General features: G+C 35.6%; 1 protein-coding gene across 3 annotated transcripts in view; it reads right to left on the reverse strand.

The window, feature by feature from the left end:
• nphp4 (nephronophthisis 4) overlaps nt 1–24793 on the reverse strand; it is a 222765-nt gene that overhangs the window by 117777 nt on the left and 80195 nt on the right. For all 3 annotated transcript variants that reach the window (XM_028453910.1, XM_028453909.1, XM_028453908.1), the window contains exon 8: nt 23709–23844. In XM_028453910.1, the coding sequence (XP_028309711.1) occupies nt 23709–23844 (136 nt within the window). The remainder of the gene's footprint in view (nt 1–23708; nt 23845–24793) is intronic.

Genomic DNA, 24793 nt, shown 5'->3' on the forward strand with positions numbered 1-24793 from the left:
AAGGCATTATTGAAAAAACTTTTTTCAAGCAATGCAAAAACTTGGCTTTAATCAATTGCAAAGGTTTTGGTGATTTTTTTTTTGACAGGAAACATTTGAATTAATCAAGGAGTTTGCCATTTGAATTTGTTGGAGTTGCTTTTAAAAAGGCATTTCTGTGGCATTGGTCTTTCCATAGAACAAGTTAGAATGATCAATATCCAATTTCACTGAAGTGTAATTGCCCTCTTGATTCGAGAGTCAGAGGTTTATTTCAAATAAGATCCTTTCACTTTTATTCTCTAAGTCTTTGTTTAACGATGCACTGAGAAACAGAAAAAAATAAATAGTAACACGCCTGAAGCAAAAACAAGGGAGGCAGCAAAGTGTTGCATATCATTTATATTGAAAACAATAATAATGGGGAGTCACACTCACAACCGTGTTAGGTGTAAAATAGCACACTTTCCCTGACAAATTCAAAAAGAGAAAAGCTGTGTTTTATTTTGTACCAAGAGCAGGAAAGGTCTCAGGCTGGTAACCTGAAGCAAAAGATGAATTCATCCAAATTATGTGGGGCAGAAAGTATAAAAGAAAACGTCATAGCTTAACATTTCTTTGATAATTTAGTTGATGAAAAGCCTCTTCTTAAAGCAATTGTGGACAATGTTATTTTGGCTTCAACATCTGGATGGATCATCTTAACTATTAGTCCTCCTAACTGTCAATCATTCTGATGATATGTTTATGTGTCCGATGTGAAAAGTGCAAATCTTCTTTTGGAAAGTAAGCTTGTATGACCAATGCCAACACCAATTTGTAAACAGAGCTGTGCACGAGGAAAACTGGGCTTGTGCACGCTCTCTCACACACGTAGGTGTTCCCTCTTGAGCAGGTAGAGTGTTGCGCATGTGCAGAGGGCGTCTCTTTTCTAAACTTTGGGAAAATTGTGATCTATACCTTTAAGCATCGACCCGAAGTGGGCTGGTCTGGTACGCTACATTTTTTTATTGATGACAGAGTGGAGGCAGACATGGAAACAGGTGGCCAAAATTGGTCCAGAATCAGAAAAAAACGTGGTAAGAAAAGAGTAAAAAGTGACTAAAATGAACGAGGTGGTATGTAATGGAAAAGGGTGGTAGCATGGGCAGAATGTGGCAAACCATAGTGAAAAAGGGCAAAATGTGGAACAAAAAGAGGCAAAACCCTAACCCTAACAGCCCATGTCGGGGTCCGGCCACTTACCGCTACTCTCTACAATGAAAAGTCCTCTAGGAATATGAAAAAAACATGCACCAAGATCATTTACCAACAAGGACTGAACTACTCACATTTTCATCTGTCCAAGTAGTTCAAATACAGGCCATTTAGCTCTAAATCACGCTCACTGAGAGAAGTTAGACTCTGAAAGAACAGATAGACCCTCTCAGATGTTGAATAAAACACTTAAACTTCCTGTTTGTAAAATGAAATAATTGACTGAAAATATACATGTTGATGTCAGCATTCCTTTATCTAATGATAGACATTAGTGATTCATTTTTATTTAATTTAATGTTGTTTTTTTTAAGTCATTGGAAACTTTTCTAAACTACTGGGAGATGTTTTAATGTCAAACAAACAAAAAAATAAATAAAATATATGACAGTAATTAATATTAGGTTTTAATATAAGACAAATTGTGAGGATTTTCTGAAAGGTGGTGCATTTTTAATATTTAGGTGCTCGTCAGGTTTCCCTCCTGACAATTAGGATATTAGGTTTTTAGAGGTGTGTGGTTCCTTCAGTCAGTCCCAAGTCACATAAGAGGACACTCATAAATAAAAAAAATGATCACCCTTTCATAAAGCAGAGGAAAAAATAAATAAACAGTTCAAAGAAATGTTAAAACTTAACTATTAGTCTGTGGTTCAGGAATCCATAATGTTTTGCTATAGAACAGTATATAGTTTGACAATGACTCATATCCTAAAGGACAATAACATAATAACTCATAAAGTGATCTAGGACACTTTAACTCAATCCTAGATGGCACTCTGTCAAATCTTAATGTAAATATGAATAATAATTATATTTTCTAAAACCCCTTGTTCCCCTACAACACTAAGACCATAAAGTGAACTCTCTTATCACCAGATAATCATTGATGCATTTACAATAGAGACATATTTAGATTATTCATTTAGAACTGGAACAAGAAGGCAAGGCAATTTGATTTTGGATTAACGTGCTCTGATAATCTATTTTTATTGTGTGTTAAGTTTCATATCTATATTCTAAAGCTAATATCATGCATGACAATAAACATGAAATCTTAAATGAATGAGGGGGAGAGAAAACAATAAGATAAGCATACATTTAGAAAGATGAGACGGTAACACTTTCTTACTTTTAACTGTTCTCAGAGTTCTATACTGGAAATGACCCTGAACCTAATAATAATAATTATTCAAAGCTTTAAAATCCAGACACTCTTGAGTATTTGTGCATCTTCAAAACCACTTCTGTTCTCTTTAAGCGTTTCATTTATCTTTTGTAGTAGCAAAGCTTTAAGTGTTGTACTTACGGAGGTGAGAAAACGGACACAAAGGACGGTTCCAGCTTTACACAAACGCATGAATTGGTAATCCTCATTTAAGATAACGCCAAGTGAGAGGAGCATTACCAAATACCTGCTATGAATAACAATCCCTCATTAAGCAGTTCATTAGACATTCATTCTCACATTAAGATCAAAAGCAAAAAATGAATTATAAAATAAACGTTTTAAAGCAAGGAAATAGATTAAAAAAACAAATAAAAATAAGTTAATTTTACAGTTTACTTTACATGTTGTACTACAGTATGTATGATGTGATGTGTGGATAGGTTAGGGTGACCATATTTTGACTCCCAAAAAAGAGGACACTTACTCAAAAAGAATTTGATGTTTTTTTTTTTTTTTTTTATCTACCTTGTAAGAGTAAAATACAATATAGTAGATAAATAAGTTGTTATTGTCCATAAGGTTAATAAAGTTATTCACCTTTATTATGCATTATAACAATCTTTGAAAAATCTAATGTAAACCTTCTCAATCACTGAAACAATGAGAAATATATCCTCCTAGAAATTAAAAGATTTGTTTTTGAAAATGAATATATATAAACTCAAGGCTTACAGAAAAAATAAATAATTATTAAATATACACTTCAAGAAATAACTGTAAAAGTTTGCATCTCATGGTTCCGTGCCGACTCTGAGTTTTATTCTGTTGTCATGGAGATGGGAGGTGATGAGGTCAAGACCAGATGATGAAAAATTTACCATAACTTCCTCCATTCTAAGTTTCTCCCAGTGGCTCCTTCAATTTCAAGAATTTCTCAGATAGAGCAAATATTAGTGGGGTTACGGTCATTTAAATTAACGTGTGGGCCCCTGAATTCATTTTAGTTGAGGGGGCCAAATATGGACCAGTTTGAGCTGAAGAGGGTCATATATTTTAGGAGGAAAAAATTAGGCCCTGGTTTGGGCTCCACGTATAAATGATAATGTCAGTATATCAGTCCCTGCCGGGACATTTAAATTTACGTGATTTTGGGAATTTGAGGAAATTTCGTGGAAATAATTTGAGGAAAAATTGCCAGATTTTGAAAAAAAAAAAAAAGAGTTTTTTCAAACACTTGAGATTTTTAAAAGAATTACTGAAAAATTGAGCTCTGCAAATATTGTGGATTTAAATAGAATTTTTGTATTTTGAGAGCTGAGATATCTATAACTGAATTAGTCGGTAATTTACAAAATGTTTCTAGTTTTTTCTATCATTTTTACTTTCTCGGGTCACATGATCAACATTCATGTCAGCATTTAGAATGTTGAGCGTTAATGCAATAATGCAATGGATTTTATATAGCGCTTTATCATAGACACTCAAAGCGCTTTACAGAATTATTCATTATTCTTTCACTCCACACTTAGTGGTGGTAAGCTACTATTGTAGCCACAGCTGCCCTGGGGCAGACTGACGGAAGCGAGGCTGCCATAGTGCGCCATCGGCCCCTCCCACCACCACACTCACTCACACACTACATTCATCCTAGGCAATATGGGTAAAGTGCCCTGCCCAAGGGCACAATGAGCTTGTAACTACTAACCAATCCCAGACCTGCTTAGCTTCAGAGATCTAATGACAGGCAGGTATGGCCACACAGAAAAGAACAAATATCTTAAACGGTAATTTTGTGTGTTTTTCTGTGTACATTTGTTGTTCTCTTGTTCACTCTGAGACAGTTTGTGAATTAATTTTGTCCTTTTGTGTATTTTCCTGAAAAATATATGTTTTTTGGAGTCATTGTGTATTTGTGCTGTCATTTTGCATTTTTGGAGTAATTTTTGTGTATTTTTGTTGTCATTTTGCTGGTTTGTACTGTGGGTTTACGGAGTCATACTTGGTGTTTTTCTTGTCTTTTTGTGTACTTTTGTTGTCATTTTCTCAGTAATTTTGTGTAAGACCGTTGTCATTATCTTCATTTTTGGGGTAGTTTTGTGTGGGTTTATAGTATTTTCTGTGGTTTTCTCGTCTTGTACCGTAATTCGTTGTATTTTTTAATTAATTTTTTGTTGCTTTTGTTTTTTGTATTTTTCTGTTATTTTGCACTTATACTTTGAGGGCTGCATTAAATTAGATAGAGGGCCACATGTGGCCCCTGGGTCATCAGTTGCCTACGTCTGCTCTAAAGCTCGAGATGAGTTTCGGTCCGGACTAGATGTGAAAAGAGGACATGTCCGGGTAAAAACGGACGTATGGTCACCCTAGGATAGGTAAAACCCCTAATCTACTGTTGATCACAAAAGCTGGTTTAATAGACGTTAGTGTTGTAGTAGTCAAGGCCGGTCTTGAGACCACATTTTAAAGGTCTCGGTCTCGTCTCGGAAGCATTTTGACTCGGTCTTGTCTCGGACTCGGAATTTTAGACGGTTCGAGACCAGCAGTAATTCCTGCTGTTTTTAAACTTTTTTATAATGTGATAATAACAAGGAGAAGAACGGGATAAAACAATCCTTTATTCATTATTTAATCCACCCTGTATAATGACCGCAACCTTCCTTAATGTGACAGAGTGATGCGTGTGACACACACTCACACACACAAGCAGGAGAGAGAGGCGGAGCTAAACATAACCGCTAACTTGTTGGTTGGGAAATTTGGTTTCACAAATCACAAAGAATACATTTGTAAAAGCAGAGCAAAGAGGAAACACTCTGTGGTGTGTAGGTGACCAGCCATGTCATTTCTTGGCAGAAATACTTTTAAACACTTGCTGTACATTCAGCTGACATAAAAATATTGTTTTCAAATATGTAGAATAATTGTGAATTTATCAGTAGGAGTAGTAGTTTTAATATTTTAGTTAATTTTTTGCAGGCACCTTTTTTAAAGAAAGTAAAACTAAAGAGAGAATTTTATTTAACTGTCGAACCTTGTCATAATTTTATTTATTTATATATATTTTTAAATTAAAAAAAAAAATGTTTCTGGTCTTGGTCTCAGCTTGTCTCAGTCTTGGTCTTGACTCGGTCTCGGCTCCCAGAAGTCTTGGTCTCGTCTTGGTCTCGGATAGTGTGGTCTTGAACACAACATTAATAGAAGTCAACCATGTGTGGTCCTAGGCTCCACAATGAAAAGAGAAAAACAACGACATGGTTCTAAGGTGCCATTCACATAACAACCCTTAGGTGTGCAAACAAACATTAACACAGATGCTCAGGCTCTGCGTTCATGTGGAAAAGAATGGCACTGCTGGCAAAAGCTGACAGGGTAAGACTCACTTTGGGCCCATTGCATGAGGAGAGTGATGCACTGCTCAGTGGGAGGGGTGGGAAGTGACATTCATTTTAATTAGGTGGGGAAAATGTTTTCTCTGTGGCACGCAGCCTTCGGGGGTGAAACGAGCCCCAGTACAGGCCTCAAATCAGAAAAAATATATCCCTTTCAAATGCTGATGACATTACTTTGTTTTAGATCTTTGATTAACATTTAACTAACATTTGTATGACATTTCAGATCCAAGTCATCTATAATATATAGTTTCCTCGCCACTGGGATGACTTGGCGCTCACAATATATGTATACGGTAAATATCATGTAACATAGGCAGTCATTAAAACTAGGGGATTGTGTCATTGAAAAGAAAAGGAGTCTAATGAGCATGTGATTGGGAATAGTTTAGTTCAACACCGTACATTCAGCAAACATCATTAGAGCCTGCTGGGCCCAAAACAACAACAATAGCACACACACACACACACACACTGAAGGCAAGTAGTATGAAAAACACACAAGGATCCATAGAGCATGTACCTGTCAGAGAGCCAATTAAAACCCAAACAGGAGTCTCTGTGGCCCAGAGGAGAAGCTGCACACAAACATATCTATTAAACCACCTCCAGCCATGTCATAGTTTGTCTTCTTTCCCCTGGCACTGACATATATCATATATCTGCTATACGTGCCTTTACTAATGTACGGCTTTGGAGTTCCCATGATCACGGTAAACAGACCGATAATACGGAATCCACATCCTATAAAGGAAATGACAATGACACAGAATATACCCTGACGAGGAAAAATATCTTGCATTTACACATTATTTTTCCCATAAACACGAGGTTCAATGCGTAGCAAACAGTGACGTGCGGCGAGGCAATGACTCCAAATGTATCTACCCAATAAATGCTGAAATGCATTTCTTTTTTTAAAATGTAATTTTATATTTGTAAACAGGAAGCAGTTATTTCCTTACACTTTTATGTTTTATTCATTTTTATTCTGCAATTGCAGGAAGATTTTCTTGCATATATTGTATGTTTTTGCACTGAAATGGTGAGATTGAATGTAAATTAAAAAAAAAACATTCTCTTGTATTTCAATGTTGTTCAAGTTGTTTTGATTAATGAACACTTGAGCCATTTAGAGTTTATTGATTTAATTAATTTTAGTTACATTGTCGCTATATTGATCAACTTTTCAGATCCCTCTACTATTTAAAAAATTATTGTTTTCTAGTGTTTTTGGGAATATCACTTGTTTTTTTAAATTTGCTTTTCATACAATTGTGTAATTTGAAATGATTTATATTGTGATGTATATCGTATTGTTTAATATCAGGATATATTGTACCATGATTGCACACCCCTATAATAAACAAGCTTCAGTCTAAAACAGCAGCTTACTGTATATCCTGGACCCCGTTCCTAATTAAAACTACCAAAGAAAAAAACAATCATACGCCCCCATGAAACCCAACACATCAACCTAATTTATTCATACTTCCTCCTTATATGATCTTTAATGTTTCTTTTGAACAGAAAACACAACGTTCCATCATTCAGTTTTTTAAAAATCTTTGCTCTTATTAAATTTATTATTTTTCAATTTTTGCTGAACGTTGGAAGACAATCATTTCTTATGAGCTTTGTACATAATTGGCAGGACAATCGTTATAATATATTTAAGCTGTTATGGTTGACAAGGAGAAGTATAAGTAATTAGTGTGTTTCGGACAAGATCACGTTATATTTACAATGATATTAATGTTACTATTGTAGGACAACGGCTCCCATATTAAGACCTTTTCAGTTTTTTGTATGCATCGGATGGGAGTAAAGACGTAATATTGGTAAATGTACATGAGTGAGGTACGCTACAGATTACAGTATCTCACTAACACATTAAGTTTTACACATGTATTTAATTGGATTGATTAAAATCAGTAGCGTTGGCTTTAGATAAGATAAACAAAAAAAATCTGACTTCATCTGGGCAAAAAGATTTCAGTTGTTATGGTTTGGTTTTAATTATGTGTAAAAAGTGTCAGGGATAAAAAACCGTTTTGTACAAATGAGCACCCCCAATTTATTGTATTATCTCTTAGATTTAAAACCCTTTCCAGTGTCCTACCCTGACTCCCTCTTCTCTGTTCCTTAGGAAGGCCACAACTAAGCAATAAAATGCATGTAATTATTTTAAAAAAAAATAATGTAGTTTGATTTAATTGATGGCAAAATGTTTGTTTTTTAATTACCAGTAATTGAATTTATCTGTACAACTTGATAAGATTAACATACCATCTCTATTGGTATTACCATAATTTTAAAACATGCTGTTTTACATGCACCATACATGATAGGAATAATACTTGTAAAACCTTTTGACTCCTTTAATGAACCCTCTGTCAGCTACTTGATGAACTCATTGACTGGTGAAGTGAGGAAACAATGCACATCACAGCAAAAGATGCATTTATTTATCCACTCATAGGTGTGATTGCACAGCCTAGCACAGGCTTTGATTCTTGGGTCACTGACAAATGATGAAAGGCATTCATAGCTCCCCTAATTATGCTGTGTCATCAACAATTTAGCTGTGACATAACTTAATCTGAGACATCCCTTCCCCCGCTCTGACAGTTGCCTCTCGTTAGCCAAAAGCTAACTTGGCACCACTCGTCTACTGAGCCATGTAAGACATCCTCATACAGCTTAATGCCAGATGATTTGGGCTAATGCTCTCTGTCTTTCTCTGATGAAAAGCCATAGCTCATCACTGATGGAGGCTAGTCTGGTGAATTGGAGGAAGAATGCAGCACACTGCCGGCCGACACACAGCTTAGTCCTTTCGCCAGGAAACAAATTGTCAGAGGAGGCGTGACAGATGCCGCCATTCAAACCCCTGGCACTGAGAATAAGTGACTGCTCGCAGACCACACTCTTAGAACGCTCCAAGCAAAGCAGATAGATGGATAGAGCCAAGGAAACCAAGGGACTTATTGTCCACACTTACTCTTCTGAGAGACGTTAAGATAGGAGTCACATCCTTGAACACGTAATAAGTGACTCTACTAAGTTACACAACGGCTAACTGGTGTTGCTGAAGAATAATGTTGACAGTTTTGATGTGCGTCAAACACCTAAATGAGTTCTGTCGTGAGTCACTAGCACTAATGAAAGTGTCACCTGCATCATATTTCCATGTTGGGTCACCCTTGACCCTGACTGGGAGTGAGTGAGTGGAGCAGTAGATGTTGGTGTATGAAGAAGTGGATCCATTATATGTGACCTTTAAACACACTTAATTTAGTGGTTTGTTCTTAGCCGTTACTCTTCGGGATATATGCAGAAGCAAGATTAAACCTGGCTCTACGCCCCGTCGTCAATCAGTGGATAAATGTAAATGGCTTAAACAGAAAGTGTAAAAGATAGATCAAAGTTATGGACGTTTTTTAGAGACATTTTTCTTTGTCAGATAGGGAACAGAAAACATTTTCCCAGACTAAAATAGTACAGAGAGAGAGTGCAGAGGGTTTTTGTCAACTCATCCCAGAGATTAATTTGGGCCGGATCCTGCCGGAGCAAAATCCAACACCTCCTTTTTCATTTTTTTTGCAGCACTTCGTTTTGCTTTTAGGTGTTTTGATTAAATTTTGAAATATTACAGTTGAACAGCTGTGTCTGTTATTGTGTTGAAATCACTGGAAATGTAATTGTAAACAACATTTTATGTAAAAACTGAGTGCGAGTGAGGAAGAGAGGGCAAAATTAGGCCACGCCCCCACACTACGTCTAAAGTGTGATTTCGTGCAAAAACAGTTTCTCTGTCAGCTTGGAAGACGGTAGAAAATGGCTAAAAAAGCCAATAAGTGAAGCTACTGTAAGCCTGAGGTATAAAAGTCCAAGGTTGTTTCTGTGGAAATCATGAAAAAGAGCAGCAGCACAGCAGCAGCAGCACAGCAGCAGCTAGCGTAGCGAGTAGCAGCAGCTAGCGTAGCGAGTCGCAGCAGTTAGCGTAGCGAGTAGCAGCAACTGTAGCCATTATGCTAATGCAGTAGCACCGGCTGTGAAATATGTAAAAAAGTTGTGAGGATAAAAAAGGCTCAATGGCTGTTTTTTTGGCTGTTTTGACAAATAAAAGGCAAGCACACATTTTATTTTCATTTTCTGCTGTGCTGTTGATTCATTAGAGGAGTTATGGCCTTCTGGGTGTAGAAGTTGTGTTTTTGTGCTGTCCTTGGTGCTGAAACATGGCACATGTGACAGCTGTCGCTTAGAGAGAGAGACGGACGCACTCCGTATCGGCCGATTGTCCGTGCTTCTTTAACGCTGATTCATCATTCTTTTTTTAAACATTTAGGTTAATTGATTGTTTGTTTTCACGTGATATTATTGGCTCATTCAGTTAGCAAAAGGTGCTTTAAAAAATGTATTCCATGTGTTTCGGCAGTGACTATCCATCACTGACAATACTTGGCACATATTCACGTTACAGGCCAAAATAGCGTCAGTGACCACATAAAATTCCGATCTTGGGAATTAAAAGGTGTGAAAGGCAGATTCAGATTCAGATTGAGATGAAGGTCACTTGATAACATTGTGACTTGTTTCATTATACCCTCTCCACTATCCAGGATGAAGTCAAACAATCCAGTAAAGTACCTCTGCATTGTCCAAAGCTCTACAAAAGCAAGAACTTCAATGCACTTTGTGTTTTTATGAAAGAACATGTTTAATTAATTTGACTCTCTTTCAGCAGCATAGTCAGTAGCTATGTTTCCATGACCCTTGGAAATGCGCAAAATCTAAAAAATGCATTTCAAAATAACACTCAAATATCGCTGAACATTTTTACGCTTTCATAATGAGGTATTTCAGACTTTTCGATAATAAAAAGCATCGCAAAAGCTCAAAAGGAACACTTTTTCCGCAAATACACAACACAGAACGTGACGTACCTGGTCACGTGACCACTGCTCTATGAGAAAACATGACGCGGTACGTGTGAACAGAAGAGAAGACCAAGTCATTTCTAAGCATTATACTTTAAAATTATTAATGCCACATAAGACATGAAACAACAAAGAAATACAGAGTGTTGAAAAGAGTGTTTGGAGCGTCCGTCTTCCTGCAGCAAAGTCTTGCGGGATGACATTTCATGGTAGTTACCAGGTTCCAAAAAGACCTTCAATGGAAACACGTTCAATGCTCAATCATACATTTAGAAAAATCACTTTTATTTTGTGAAAATCAGTAATGGAAAAAGCAATTTATAGGCCTGTACATTTTAATTCAATATACTGTAGCTACACATTAGTGCGGTCACGTTAAACATCACTGCTAAATAAATGTAATTAAATATTTTAAATTCATGTATTCTTTGAAGCATTAATATTAATGTATGCAATAGCAATACTTTTGAATCCGACTGGAACATTTTGCTCAGCATTATGTGAAAAAAACAAGTATAGAGCATAATAATGAATGAGTGATACCACACATTTTAAAGGTTTTTTCAGCATTGTTAGGTTAATGTTACGTACAGCTAACCTGTTTATGTTGCTGACGTACCCACCCATGCATCACCACCCTCTTTCTGTGAACAGCACAGTGTCAGGCTGGGGGTGTTGATGAGTTCTTCCCCTGTTGTGTCTCTCTGCTTGTATCAGAGGTAATGTCAAAGGCACAGCGGAGGGGAAATAGTGTTGGTGTGAACAGTCAAACCAGGGCAGCGGGACAACAAACACTCACTAATTAAATACAAGTTGTATCTCTCTCTCCCGTGGCTTTTTAAGCAAGCTAGCAGTTATTTAAAATCATAAACGGTGCCAGTTGCAGAAAAATATTTTGTGATTTTGCTCAAAGTTGACAATGTAAAGGGAAGTTATTGTTATCAGCGTTGAAAACTCTGCAGACATCATCACATTAATTCATAACTTTTTGACCACTTTAGCAGAGAGGAATCATGTTGTAGTATCTTAGATGTGGGAGAAACAGACAAACGTATATAAATCATTTATTTTGGGTGCCAATTCAGTAGGGGTGTGCATTTCCATGAATCTGAAGATACAATATATCCTGATATATCCTGATACTAAAATATACTATAAACATTAGGGATATAACGATTAATCGTAAGGCAGTTAAAAATCGATTCATAGGTACCACGGTTCACATCGATGCTCTAAAAATTGAATCGCAGTACTTTTTTTAAACAGCAGAGGGCGCTATATATTAATCCTTCCAGAAGCGGACGTGACGGGCGGAATCTGATACTATTTTCTTTCTGGCCGCCATTTACTGTTGAACATGCTCATAAATGATTCTTTACCCCTTTAGCACCGAAAGAATATCTGTAATATTACGTGAATATCTGTAAAAGTCACGTTTTTCTGTTAGCTCTGTCTGCTAGCATAGCTTCTCTTCTTCACTGGTGGAATAATTGCATGCCAACCGACCACTGGGTTACCAGTGCCCTCTGCTGGTCTAAACAAATATCTGACGTAAATACAGTAAAATGACTGTTTTTTTTTTTTTTTTTTAAAGTCCAATTGTTAAGGCACAAAATACATTTGCAGTTGCACTTTTAAAAAGAAAAAGAACTATTATGCAGTTTTGAATTGTTTACTATAGAACCAGAATTTAAATTAATAGGTTTCTTCTTCATTTGTATTATTCCTTTATTTATGTCATTCAAGATTTATTTTTAGTTAAATTGCATTGTTTTGAATAGTTTATCAAGGGATTCTTTTGACAATGAAAAATAAAAGGAAAATAGTACAGTATTTTCCCCAAAAAAATAAAGGAATATTTTTCAGTCATTTGTCAACATTCCCATTTTGTAAAATAAATCGTGAGAAAATCGTATCGTGAACCCAGTATCGTGAATCGAATCGTATCGGGAGTTGAGTGAATCGTTAAATCCCTAATAAACATTGTGATATATCGCAATATCAATAATTACAATTCATTTTTCCTGACACCCTTAAGGTGCGTTCAAAACGAACGGGAAGCAATTTTCCCCTGGGATTAATAAAGGAATTCTGATTCTGATGAGAATAGATTACATTCAAAATCATTGTAAATGACAAGATCTCAAGCGGCCACCCTTCAAGAGAACTGACTTGCGTGATTCTGGCAACAAGGATTCTTCAGAATGTCTTCAGACATTCTTCTCCTTTTCATTTAAAATGATAACATTTAATGTTGTAAATTAATTGTCTTGTCCTTATTGAATGAAATAAATCCCATTTGGAACCAGCTCCCAGTCTTAGTACGGGAGGCTGCTACCCTCTGCACCTTTAGCAAATAAGTAGGTTTTGAGTTTATTTTTAAAGCGCATATTGTATAATAACAATTACCTAAAACGGACATGGTCTCATCTAGGGGTGAGTATTGGCAAGGATGTTGCAATACAATACGTATCGCGATACGTGGGTCACGATACAATATTATCACGATATTCTACGCAGTTAATATCAAAATTAAACGTAGAGATGAAAAATCAAGTTGCTATATATGTTCATCAGAAGATATTGATCATTCAGAGGACAAATTGAGTCAAAACTGTTTGCTTCAAAACATCCTATTTATTATCTATTATTAGTGTTTTTGCACATTTTCACTGAAAAAAGAAAATGCAGTGTTACTGCCATCATAAAATAAAGTGCAACGCGTTTCTTTTCACTGAAACTACTGTGTAGAAGTCTCAAAGTAACCATGACAACATAATGACTGCATTGTAAGAACTGTAAGTGAGAACATTAAGGATAAATCACCCTGAGTTACTGACAATGCACAAAAATAAGAATAATGTATCCTACTGTATCAGTTTAAGCACTGATCTGAACAGATTATATGAAAATAAAATGTCTGTGCATACATAAATATTGCAGGCATTACACACTGCCATCATAAAATAAAGTGCATCAAATAACCATGGAAACACATTGAAAGTATTGTAACCACTGAAATATTGCACAAATACAGAAAAATATTGATTAAATATCCAAAAGAAAAAAATAATAATTTAAAATTGACACCCAAGAAATCTTGATATATCATGAAATTAATTTTTTTTCACACCCCAAGCTTTGTCTGTAATGGTCACAATCACAGACCATTACAAGACATGTCTCGTCTGTAGTGGTAACATTTCAGACCATGGCAGATGCCGCCAGACGTTAGACGTTAATCTAAAAACTAGGAACGAAGCCCAAAACCATGCAGGCAAACATGCTAATACTGTATCATGTTTTTCTGCAGTCAGTGTCTTCTCCTCACTCTAATCTCTCTGCTCTGTCTCAGGTGTTTTGATGGCAGTTCATGATCAATGGTTCAAGACTCAACTAGTCTGGAACACTCTGATCTCTCTATCCTGTTCTGTCCACAAACCCCAACCAGTCACAGCAGATGTTCTCCACCTCTGAAACTGGTTCTAACGGAGATTTCTTCCTGTTAAAAGCAAGTTATTTCTTCCCACTGTCGCTAAATGCTTGTCCGTGTGGATGTTGTTGGGTTCTTTCTTTCTTACTATGAACTTTATATTTTGTTAAGCGTATTGAGATGACTTTGTTGTAATTTTCACTATATAAATAAAGTTGAATTGAATTGAATGTTGCTTTAATGATGTTTCTACTTTGGGGGCTTTTTGCTACACCTTTACAACACCTATGCTAAGATGAAAAATAATAATAATAGTGCTTATATCACCTGTGAATCCATCTGAAAACATCAGCCCTCCTCTCTGCCCTTTGTTTTAAACGTAATTTAGTTTTATTCTGCATCTACTATGCATACAGATGTTAAAATACATGTAAAAAATGTTTGTTTCCTACTTTCATGTAGAAGAGACAGACTGATTTTTACTAAACCATTTCAAAAGAAATCTAGCAATATTATCATATGTGACAGAGGGAACCACATTTACTATCATCTTCATTTATTCAAAGCAACAAGTGAAAAAACCTAATTGCAACTCAAGGCTTCTTCAATACTTCAATACTTGTTGGCGTGGTGATGACGAAAAGCAGAAGCCAAAGTTCCCTTGTGTGCTCAGTGAGACAATTGAGCGCTTGATTAGAAAAGAGAAAGAAATGGAAATTGAAACAGTGGAAAAGAAAACTGTGAGAGGAAACTAAAAAAAAAAAAAGAAAAGGTGGGGTGAGTAGAGAGGTTGACGGGGTGTTGCTGAGTTAAAGTGAAGTTGATTATTTGAAATTTGTCAACCAAATCCTCCTCCTGAGAACAGCCTTTCCAACTAATTTGTTTCCTTTCCTTCTCACCCTGACGGCGAGGTTTAAATTGCCATCTCCATCCCTCCGCCTGTTGCTAAGTAGCATGAGAAAAGTCTCTGAAAGCAGAATTATACCTGAGAAAGCAACTCAATGATGACTTAAATCATAAAATACGAAGGACATGTTTTCTATCTTCATATCTGGCAGTAATGAGAGCTGTGTAATCCTGTAAAAAAAAGAAAGGAGGCCATTCTTATTCTTTGTCTGAGACTGCACGGAGCCTCAGAGAACTCTCTGATTGCCTCTATATTATTATTACTGCTGCTGCTGCAATGTTCTGACAGAAAGATGTTTATAACTAAATTGTTTCACTCTTGTCACCCACCTCAGAATACGCCAAATACATAATTCTATTCAATCACAGAAAATAACTAAAGCATGGTAGAACAAGCAGAGTATGTACTCACTTTGGGACAAACAGCACCATCTAGTGGCAGCACAGGCAATACAATTATTCACAGGGAATTGCTTAAAATGCATTGAACGCCAATAAAATAGATCAAATAAAACTAGCATCCAATGTGAACATTTATAAATCCAAGTTAAAGGCTCTTTTTTATCTACTGTGTATAAATGAGGGAGACTTTCATCATATTGTTATTTTACTGCTGATTTTAATGTTCTTATTGATTTTTACACCGTTAAATGTTTTCTGCTGCACTTTTTCATTACTGTATGTAAAGCCTATTGAATGTCCTTGTGTATGTAATGCTTTATACAAATACATTTGTCTTGCCTGCATAGCGATGCATAAATGAGTAGGACGTACTATTACATAAAAGGACACAAAAACAGGCATTTGCAATGGTTTTCTTATATATTCATACGATATATACGTACAGTATACACTGTATATATGGATTGACAATAAAGACCTTGAATACTTATATATTACATTTTATAAAAGGAAATTTAGCCAAACAAGATTAGTTATAATTAAGAATCAAGATTATTAAACTTGGTAAATCTGACACACATTATTTCACCATCTTATAACATCAAAACATATGTATTTATATGGTTATAAGCACAGACCTCTTGACTATATCTTATTTCTATTATTTTAATCAAATAAATGCTTGAAACTGTTTTTCATTTAGGTTTTTAAGATGTATGTATTTATATATTTAATGTGCATGTCAAAACCAAGATTTCTAATCACTTTAGAATTTATAGAGTAATATATTTACGTTCTAATTTAGGTAATTTGCAACATAGACAAATATAGAATCAAAAACTGTTAATCAATAACGTATCAGTGAAAACACTAAAAGTATATCATTGGTATATGGTGTAACTGTATGCATTTTGTGTAAATAAAGAGAGAAAGCTGTTGCTATACTTAATTATAACAGAGCTAAACATATCTAAATCACCATAATTTAATTAGTAAAGGGCAACGCAAGAGTAAAACTATAAAAACAGCTTTATATAAAACCTTTTAAACAAAAATAGGGGAAATGTGCAATTACGTCTGCATAGAAACAAGTAGAATTAAAAACTGAGGGAAACAAAAAAAACGATTTTAGAACTCACAGATTGTCGGTTCATTTTACTTTTTAACACATTAACATCTGGCAAAAAGCCACTGTTTGTACAAATCACACAAAGTGTAGTCATTTACAAAAGAAAACTGCATCAGAATAACTCTTCTAGAGCTCAAAGCCCAATTTACTTTGGAACCTAAAGTCACTATAAATGTTTAATCCTTAAAACTGATTGATTTAGTAAAACCAGACAATACTTTAGAGGCCATTTTGGGCAAATCACTTTACTAAAAACAAACGCAATAGGAAAACCAGGATATTGAAATTAAGTAATTGAAAGCCAATACTATAACAGAATAACCAAAATAAAACCAAATAAATTAAACAAACACCAATCTTTAACATATTCTACAAGTTAAGCCTCAAAGACATACAGGTTATGACAGAATAAATGTGTTTAAAATGCATTTAAAAGGCAGTGAAAATTCACTACAGAACGGTTTCTAAGATAAACTCCCATTTTAGAATATAACTAAAAAACATTAAAGGGTTTGAGAATCCATCCAAGAACACATCTAGTCTTAGAGACATATAATAAACATGGTTTTTTTTCAGCACATATTACCGGTAACAAAAATAATTGCATTTTTTTTAGAACACAAATCACTGAACAAAAACTTCAGCAGTGTTGAAAATTGTTTGGCATATAAGCTCAAACTTTGAGAGCAGAAGTTCAATCTCCGGTTTGAGAAAATGACTGAACCCTTCAAAGAATCAGCAAAACCAAGCAGACATTCTTTGTGGACACGCTTCAAAAGATGTTTGATGCCAAAACATAGTCGTATGTACAAAGACAGGAAACAAAAACAACAAAAAGACAAGGAGCCTAAAAGTTCATCATAGCAAATAGATGAAAATGGGCAGATGGGTGTAAATTATATGACTTTTTTTAAACGTCAAATTTAAATCAACACAGACTAACTCACAAAAAATCACTGTTTGTGCTTTTGTGCTTGACATCAGCACTGAAGAATACAAAACGCCTCAAAATACCAGATTGTCCAAGTCAATCCCTGAATAAAAGACTGTCAGTAGATAATCTTTTAGATACAGACAAAAAGGCAGCATCAGTTGACAAAATGTCAATGTCAGTAGATACAATCGACCTACAAGCAAAAAAGAAAAGTCAATATTTCATTGGCCGACAGTGCCACTGAACAAAAGAAAGTGCCAGTAACGAAAATGGAACATAGTCCTGTTTCAAGCAAAAAGATAAGAAATACTCACATTCAATTTAAATATGAGACACAAGTACTTTGATCCTGATGTAGATTAAGCCTTTTCTGATTTATGTTAAAAGTACATGTAAAGGTAAACATCGTCTTGATATTGCCATGACTAAAGATCTGTAACTACACTCTTCACACAGGAGTTGAATAGTTGAAGTGACATAGTCTTACTTTCCTATCAACACCAGAGATGTTTCACGTCCACTGATGGAAAAGTTGACATGTATCACTTTATGTAGCTACAGGGAATGTTTCTATTTGTTTCTATTGCTTTTTTTAATCTGTCCATCTGTGTCTAACATTCTATAGTATACAGGTTTGTGACAATTGCTTAATCTATTACAGCTCACTTTATAGTTTAGGTTATTTTCATATCTAGGAGTCTTTCTGTTTGTCCCCTGTCCGTCATTTCGTTCGTCCGTCCAGGTCAGTTTATGGTCTGTCTCTCTCTACGTGTATGTCCAATAAATGCCAAGCTAAGGTACGTAGGGCATCAAAATCAGAGCAAACTTCCATGTTTAAAAATTATTACATAAACACATTTTATTTATGTTTAACATATAAAAAACTTCTAAATGTTGCTTTTGCTGAATAATAAAAAAAACTATATAAACCACAGCCATCTAGCGTCATTAAAGGGTATAAGTCTCGTCAGTATGTGGCTTATAAAGCTTGTTTGTTTCGACCACAATGCATTCAGTTAAAAACAGCCAATGGTAAATGGACTTGGTTGATACCCAAAGCACTTTACAATATCAGCTCATTCACCCCTTCACACACACACACACACACCATTGTGTGTGTGTGTGACAATCACCTTGCCATGCAAGGTGATTGTCAACCAATGAGAACAACTTAGGGTTCAGGGTCTTGCCCAAGGACACCTCGACACAAACGGGTATAGACTAGGATCAAACCATGAACCTCTCAATCAGAAGATGACCCTTCTAGTTATGGCTCTTGGTTTGCATAAAAACAGTGCATTTTAAATACTATTTAAAACTACAAAATATATATTAACATATATATTACAGGCTTATAACCAGGAATTTTTCACAACGTAGGGGGATTGCGTGGTGCGCGAGCAAGCGCTGCCAGAGCTAGTGTTGTAGGGGGGTTCGGGCGCATCCCCCTTCACAGGAAATTTGGAAATGTATAACTCTCTGAAGGCAATATTTTGTGAAGTAAAGCTGAAGTTGTTTTTTTAATGTTTGTTCCAGCCTTACTTTAAAGCCAAAAGTTATTTGTTGAGTTGGTGAAGGTCATGATGAATGTAGTTATAGAGTCACTCATGCCTGGTATAGATCCTAAACTAATAAATACTCACAGACACTGTAGAGACAAGAAATAATATTTTAATCATTCTATTGCTTTATTTAGTCGATTGTTTTTGTTTAAATTATGAAGCACACTGTTTATATTGGACGATGATTATGGGTTAAAGCTTAGGATGCACATAGTAGAGCTTTAATCAGGCTGAAAACACAGACCTGGGCCCGACAGAAGCGTCAGACCTGAATGAATCCGATGTCTCTAAGCTTAAACACGTTTCAACCAGACAGTTTTCACATCCGTGCACGCACATGTAGTATGATCCATTGTGAGTTAGAAACATGACGAGCAGCTTCATGCGGTGCAACGCTACACCTTAGCGGTTCAAGCTACACTGTTATATTGGAAGACAGTGATAATGGGTTACAAAGTGGAGGATGTACACAGGCAACATCAGGGCAGCTAATCACACTGTAGGAGATAAAAATCACAGCGTAGGGGGCCCCTACGTTCAACAGCGCTGGCAAGAACCCTGCAGTAACTAAATATTGCCAAGTGCCATGGGTACGGTAACCTGGGACCTTACTGTGTGGAGTTTACATGATCTTGCTTTGATTTCCTCTCTTGGTTGAAAAACATGTATGTGAGGTTCATTTCAGTCTCTAAACTGGAGCTTCCTTCCCTGAAGCCACACCTTTGCTCAATATAGCAAATAACACCTGAAATGCAGCACATTTGTGACAGCTGGGAATGGATACAGTGCAAAGAGAATATCAGCTCGTGTCCCGTTCTAGACAAAGGTACTGAGCATGCAGCAGTCATAGCGCTCATTGATAATATATAATAAACTGTTTAGCAGGATGATGGAGAAAATAGTAGCTGGGTGAGATTTCTTCTGGAGGCAGCAGCGTGAATCCTTATCAGTAAAAACCATAAGAGATGAGCCTCTGGATTAACACACAGATATGCACACATCTATACAACAACACACTGACAGGAAAGATTGTTCAACTGATCAATATTCCTGACACAAATCAGACTGAAGGGTGAGAAAATACAGAAAGGTAGGAGGTATTTAGTTTTTTTTATTATCTCTTTTTATGAAAGTCTTTTTATCCATTTTTTTTTCTCTCTCTCTTTTTGTGTTGCAGAATGAACCATAAATGTATAAAAGCCATTGAGACACACGTACTTCACATATCAATATTTTAACATTATTAAGATAGTTCTTCAAAAGTTTCCATCATGGGGTGGCATAATTTGTAATTAATTACAATTATGACATAACTATAATTGAAATTGTAATTGAAAAAATATGTTGATGTTGGAATCATAATTGTTTTATAATTGGCATGGAAATTATATAAAACTGTTATTTACAATGTAATTAAACACAAAACTGAGGAACCTTGTTATAGTTCTATGGTTTACACATAGGCTTATTACCCATTATCAACATAAGTTTCATTAGGAAGTCTAACAAGGTAACCAAGAAATGAGAAACAAATTGGATGATAGATAATATTTTGTAGTGTATTTTACAGCTGATTTAAGACATGGATCAAAACTGACCCGTTATCATAAGAGATGCTAACAGAAAGCTAACACGACAGGAAGGTTACATTTTATTAGGCTTTACACTGATCTGATCAGCGTTCAGTTTAGTAAGCCAACTTTTAATTATTATTACATTAAAATACGGGATATATACAGAAAAATACTTTTACGGGAAGATGGCGGGAAAGAGGGGTAAAATACTGGAGTTTCCCGGCCAAAACGGAATACTTGACAGGTATGGTCCTGCATTGAAATTCTTCAACTCGTCCACTAATTCACAGTCACAAGGCTGTGTTTAGGTCCAGAAACATTGAACCGTTTGATTTCCGTAAATCTGTATCAGGTAGTACCAAAGGAATTTGGTCAGTAGCTAAAAAAACAACCTGAATTCATATGATCGGAGATCAATTTTTTTAAACTTACTTATCAGTGATCGGCCCAAGAATCCTGATCGTGTAAAGCCTACATTTTATGGGATTTTTTTTTTTTTTAAATTAAAGGCTAAGTAATTGTGATTATTTGTAATTGAACTTTAGTAATTGTATTATAATTGACTTTCGGGGATAAAATAATCATTTAAATTTCAATTGTAATTGGAAAAAGTTTTGGTTAACGAAGACGTAATTGTAATTTTAGACAGTAATTGGCCCCAATGTCTCCCTTCAACTATATCTCATTAAATCTTGTGACATTATGACAATTACATTAATGCGTCACCTTGGTGGTACGATGATTGTAATTATTTTGAAAAGCAAACAGATTATTGACAAATTGTTTGTCAGGCGATTTGGTGATAATAAAGATGAATCAACGCAGAGATGCAAACGTACTGTTATGCTCTATTTTATTGGGCAGTAGCATGTTTTTAGCTTTTATTTGGGGATGTGATGACCTGTGATTGTATAAGTGGAGGAGAGAGAGAGAGAGAGAGAAAGAGAGAGAGAGAGAAAGAGAGAGAGCAATGCATAAGTGTTGAAGGATCACCCACGCACATTATTACCACATCCTCTCTTTCACGTCATGAGAGATTGTTAAGTGAAAGCGTTTGAATATGGGATTCACTTCTGTGGTGACGATGATGTGGCTCTGAAAGAGGTGATGAATACGTGTAATCCATATGAGCAAAAGGAGGACAGTTGGTATTCAGTGTTCTATCAGCCTGCTGTCAACTTTAGCTAATGTCTCTAGAGAGAAATTAAGCCTATAGACAGCAGTAGATATACTGTATGTGTGACACAAACAGAATTATGGATATTAATTAAAAATAATCCCAAAGAAGCATGTCTCTATTATCTCATTAAAGTCAGCAGTTGTTGTGAAGATCAGCCTGAAGAGACAGTATGACCCTCATTTATTAACCTTGTGTGAAAACGGGTGTAAATCTGAGTGCACATTGTGTCGTACAACAGGACCAACGTGTGATATGTAAAACATTGGTATCTGACTAATCCCAGCATACAAATGATCAGGTGTTGATAAATCCGGCGGCTGAATTTGATCACCATTAACTTGTAACGTCCTCCTGTTTCAGAGGCCCCGCCCACTGAGGTCAAACAAGAAAAGAAACTTTTCCAAGATAAAAATCAGCATCTTTATCTGAGGTGGAGCAAAACAAAGATGTGCTTTTAGAACGTGTTAAAACTGGAATTAAACAAGCTAATTTAAACGCTGTGAGGAAGAGGATCAGCTGCTAAGCAGGTGACGTCTGCCCCCCTGTGTGCGCTGCGAGAAACTTCACAACAGAGATCCTGGAGATACACAAATATATCAGCATCAGTCTAGTCTGCACGCTTTAGACAATAAATGTCACATTAAAAGAAATTAACAATCGAAATGCTTTAAAAAAAAAAAAAAAAGGTTATTAGAATATGGTTGAACACACGTTATACAGACAGTTGATAAACGAGGGCCTATAGCATAATAGTGCTCACTTTAAACGTACTTTAATGTTCAAAATTAATGTACATGCTTGTTCTTTACTTAGTATTAGGGATGTAACGATTCACTCAACTCCCGATACGATTTCATTCACGATACTGGGTTCACGATACGATTCTCTCATGATTTATTTTACAAAATGGGACTGTAGACAAATGAATGAAAAATATTCCTTTATTTATTGGTGAAAAAACTAGAAAATACTGTACTATTTTCCTACTATTTTTCATTGTCAAAAGAATCCCTTGATAAACTATTGAAAACAATACAATTTAACTAAAAATAAATCTTGAATGAAATAAATAAAGGAATAATACAAATGAAGAATTAACCTATTAATTTAAATTCTGGTTCTATAGTAAACAATGCAAAACTACATAATAGTTCTTTTTCTTTTTAAAAGTGTAACTGAAAATGTATTTTGTGCCTTAACAATTGGACCTTAAAAAAAACAGTCATTGCACTGTATTTACGTCAGATATTTGTTTGGACCAGCAGAGGGCGCTGGTAACCCAGTGGTCGGTTGGAATGCAGATATTCTTGCAGTGAAGAAGAGACGCTATGCGCTAGCAGACAGAGCTAATAGAAAAACGTGACTTTTACAGATGTTCACGTAATATTACAGATATTCTTTTGGTGCTAAAGGGGTAAGGAATCATTTATGAACATGTTTAAGAGTAGAAGGCGGCCAGAAAGAGAGTAGTAGCAGATTCCGCCCACCGCCTACACTTCTGGACAAGAGAAGGATAAATATATAGTGCCCTCTGCTTTTTAAAAAAAGTACCGCGATTCAATTTTCACAGTATCGATGTGAACCGTGATACCTATGAATCGATTTTTAACTGCCTTACGATTAATCGTTACATCCCTACTTAGTAATAACCTTAAGATAACGGGTCCCTTTAAACAGGAGTTAAACTAGCATAACGTCAGTGCTTGTAAAGTGTCTTTGCCATGAAATCTGCTCCGTTCTAATGTTCTTCTCCTGGCTCCAGAACAAGAAAAGGATGAATATGTGTTTGTCCACAGGTAGCTTTTCTGTGTTTGTGTGAAAATAGAGTATCCGAGTGTCTTGCTCTTACCATTGTTTGTTTTCCTATTGGACCAGAGAAGACGTACTCGAGCTGTAAGACGATAGCCAACGCTGGATGATTGGGCAGCTTGAGTTCCAGACTACTTCGAAGGCCCAGCTTCTGAGGCAGGATGGACCCTGATAAGCTAAAAGCCAACAAATAGTAAAAAAAAAAGACTTTAAAAAAAACAATTTATTCTAGCATTGTATTCCAGGGCAATGTTATTGTGTGTTGAAGAATATGAAACTATTGCAGCTAAATATGTCCTGGCAGGCCTGGCCTCCTGTATGATTCTGAGCAGCCCACATGGTGTTTGTCATTCACAGTTTGCATACACACCATAAGCGTTAGCATACTGTGCAATACCAGCATGTTACAAAGTGGGACCAATAACCTCCTCCATTGTTGGTCCATTAACTCTTTAACCTAAAAAAAAAATCTGTTTACATATGTATATATACTTTATTTGTATTCATTTTTTTATTATTATTATTATTATTTTTGCACCTTATCTTTCATTTGCACATTTTCTCTGTGTACTCTTGATCCTTCTTATGCGTGTGTGTATAATTATTATTATTAGTGTTGTTTTTAATTTGCCGCTCTTTGCCGTTCTAAATTCTAATTACCCCTCAGGGTTTAATTAAGTATTTTCTGATTCTGATTCTGTAAAGCAGTGGTTCTCAAACATTTTTTTTTTAACGAAGGTAAACTTTCAAGCTCCACCTGTTCCCACTGCGCCCCAAATAATCCAAATAATCCAAACAAATAACACATTTTCAAAATGTATTGAATTAACAGCGAACAAGTAACATAATTTTTCATAAATAAAAAAAACTAAATGAATCAGCTGCATAAAAAAACTAATGTAAAAGTACAGCAGTTAAAAACACAGGAAATAACCGAACATTGTTTACAATCTGTACCAGAAAGATTAAGAAAAGAAAACCAAAAAGCTGATTAGATTGGATAATAATTATCTTGTATCAGGTGAGGATAACCATCATATTTAGTCATAGTTTTACCAAATACATAATAAAGACGGCAACCTTCAACCCTAACAAACTGTTTCAAAGAAGAAGTTTATCTCTTAT

This window comes from Gouania willdenowi, chromosome 7 (assembly GCF_900634775.1).
Source record: "Gouania willdenowi chromosome 7, fGouWil2.1, whole genome shotgun sequence".
NCBI lineage: Eukaryota > Metazoa > Chordata > Actinopteri > Blenniiformes > Gobiesocidae > Gouania > Gouania willdenowi.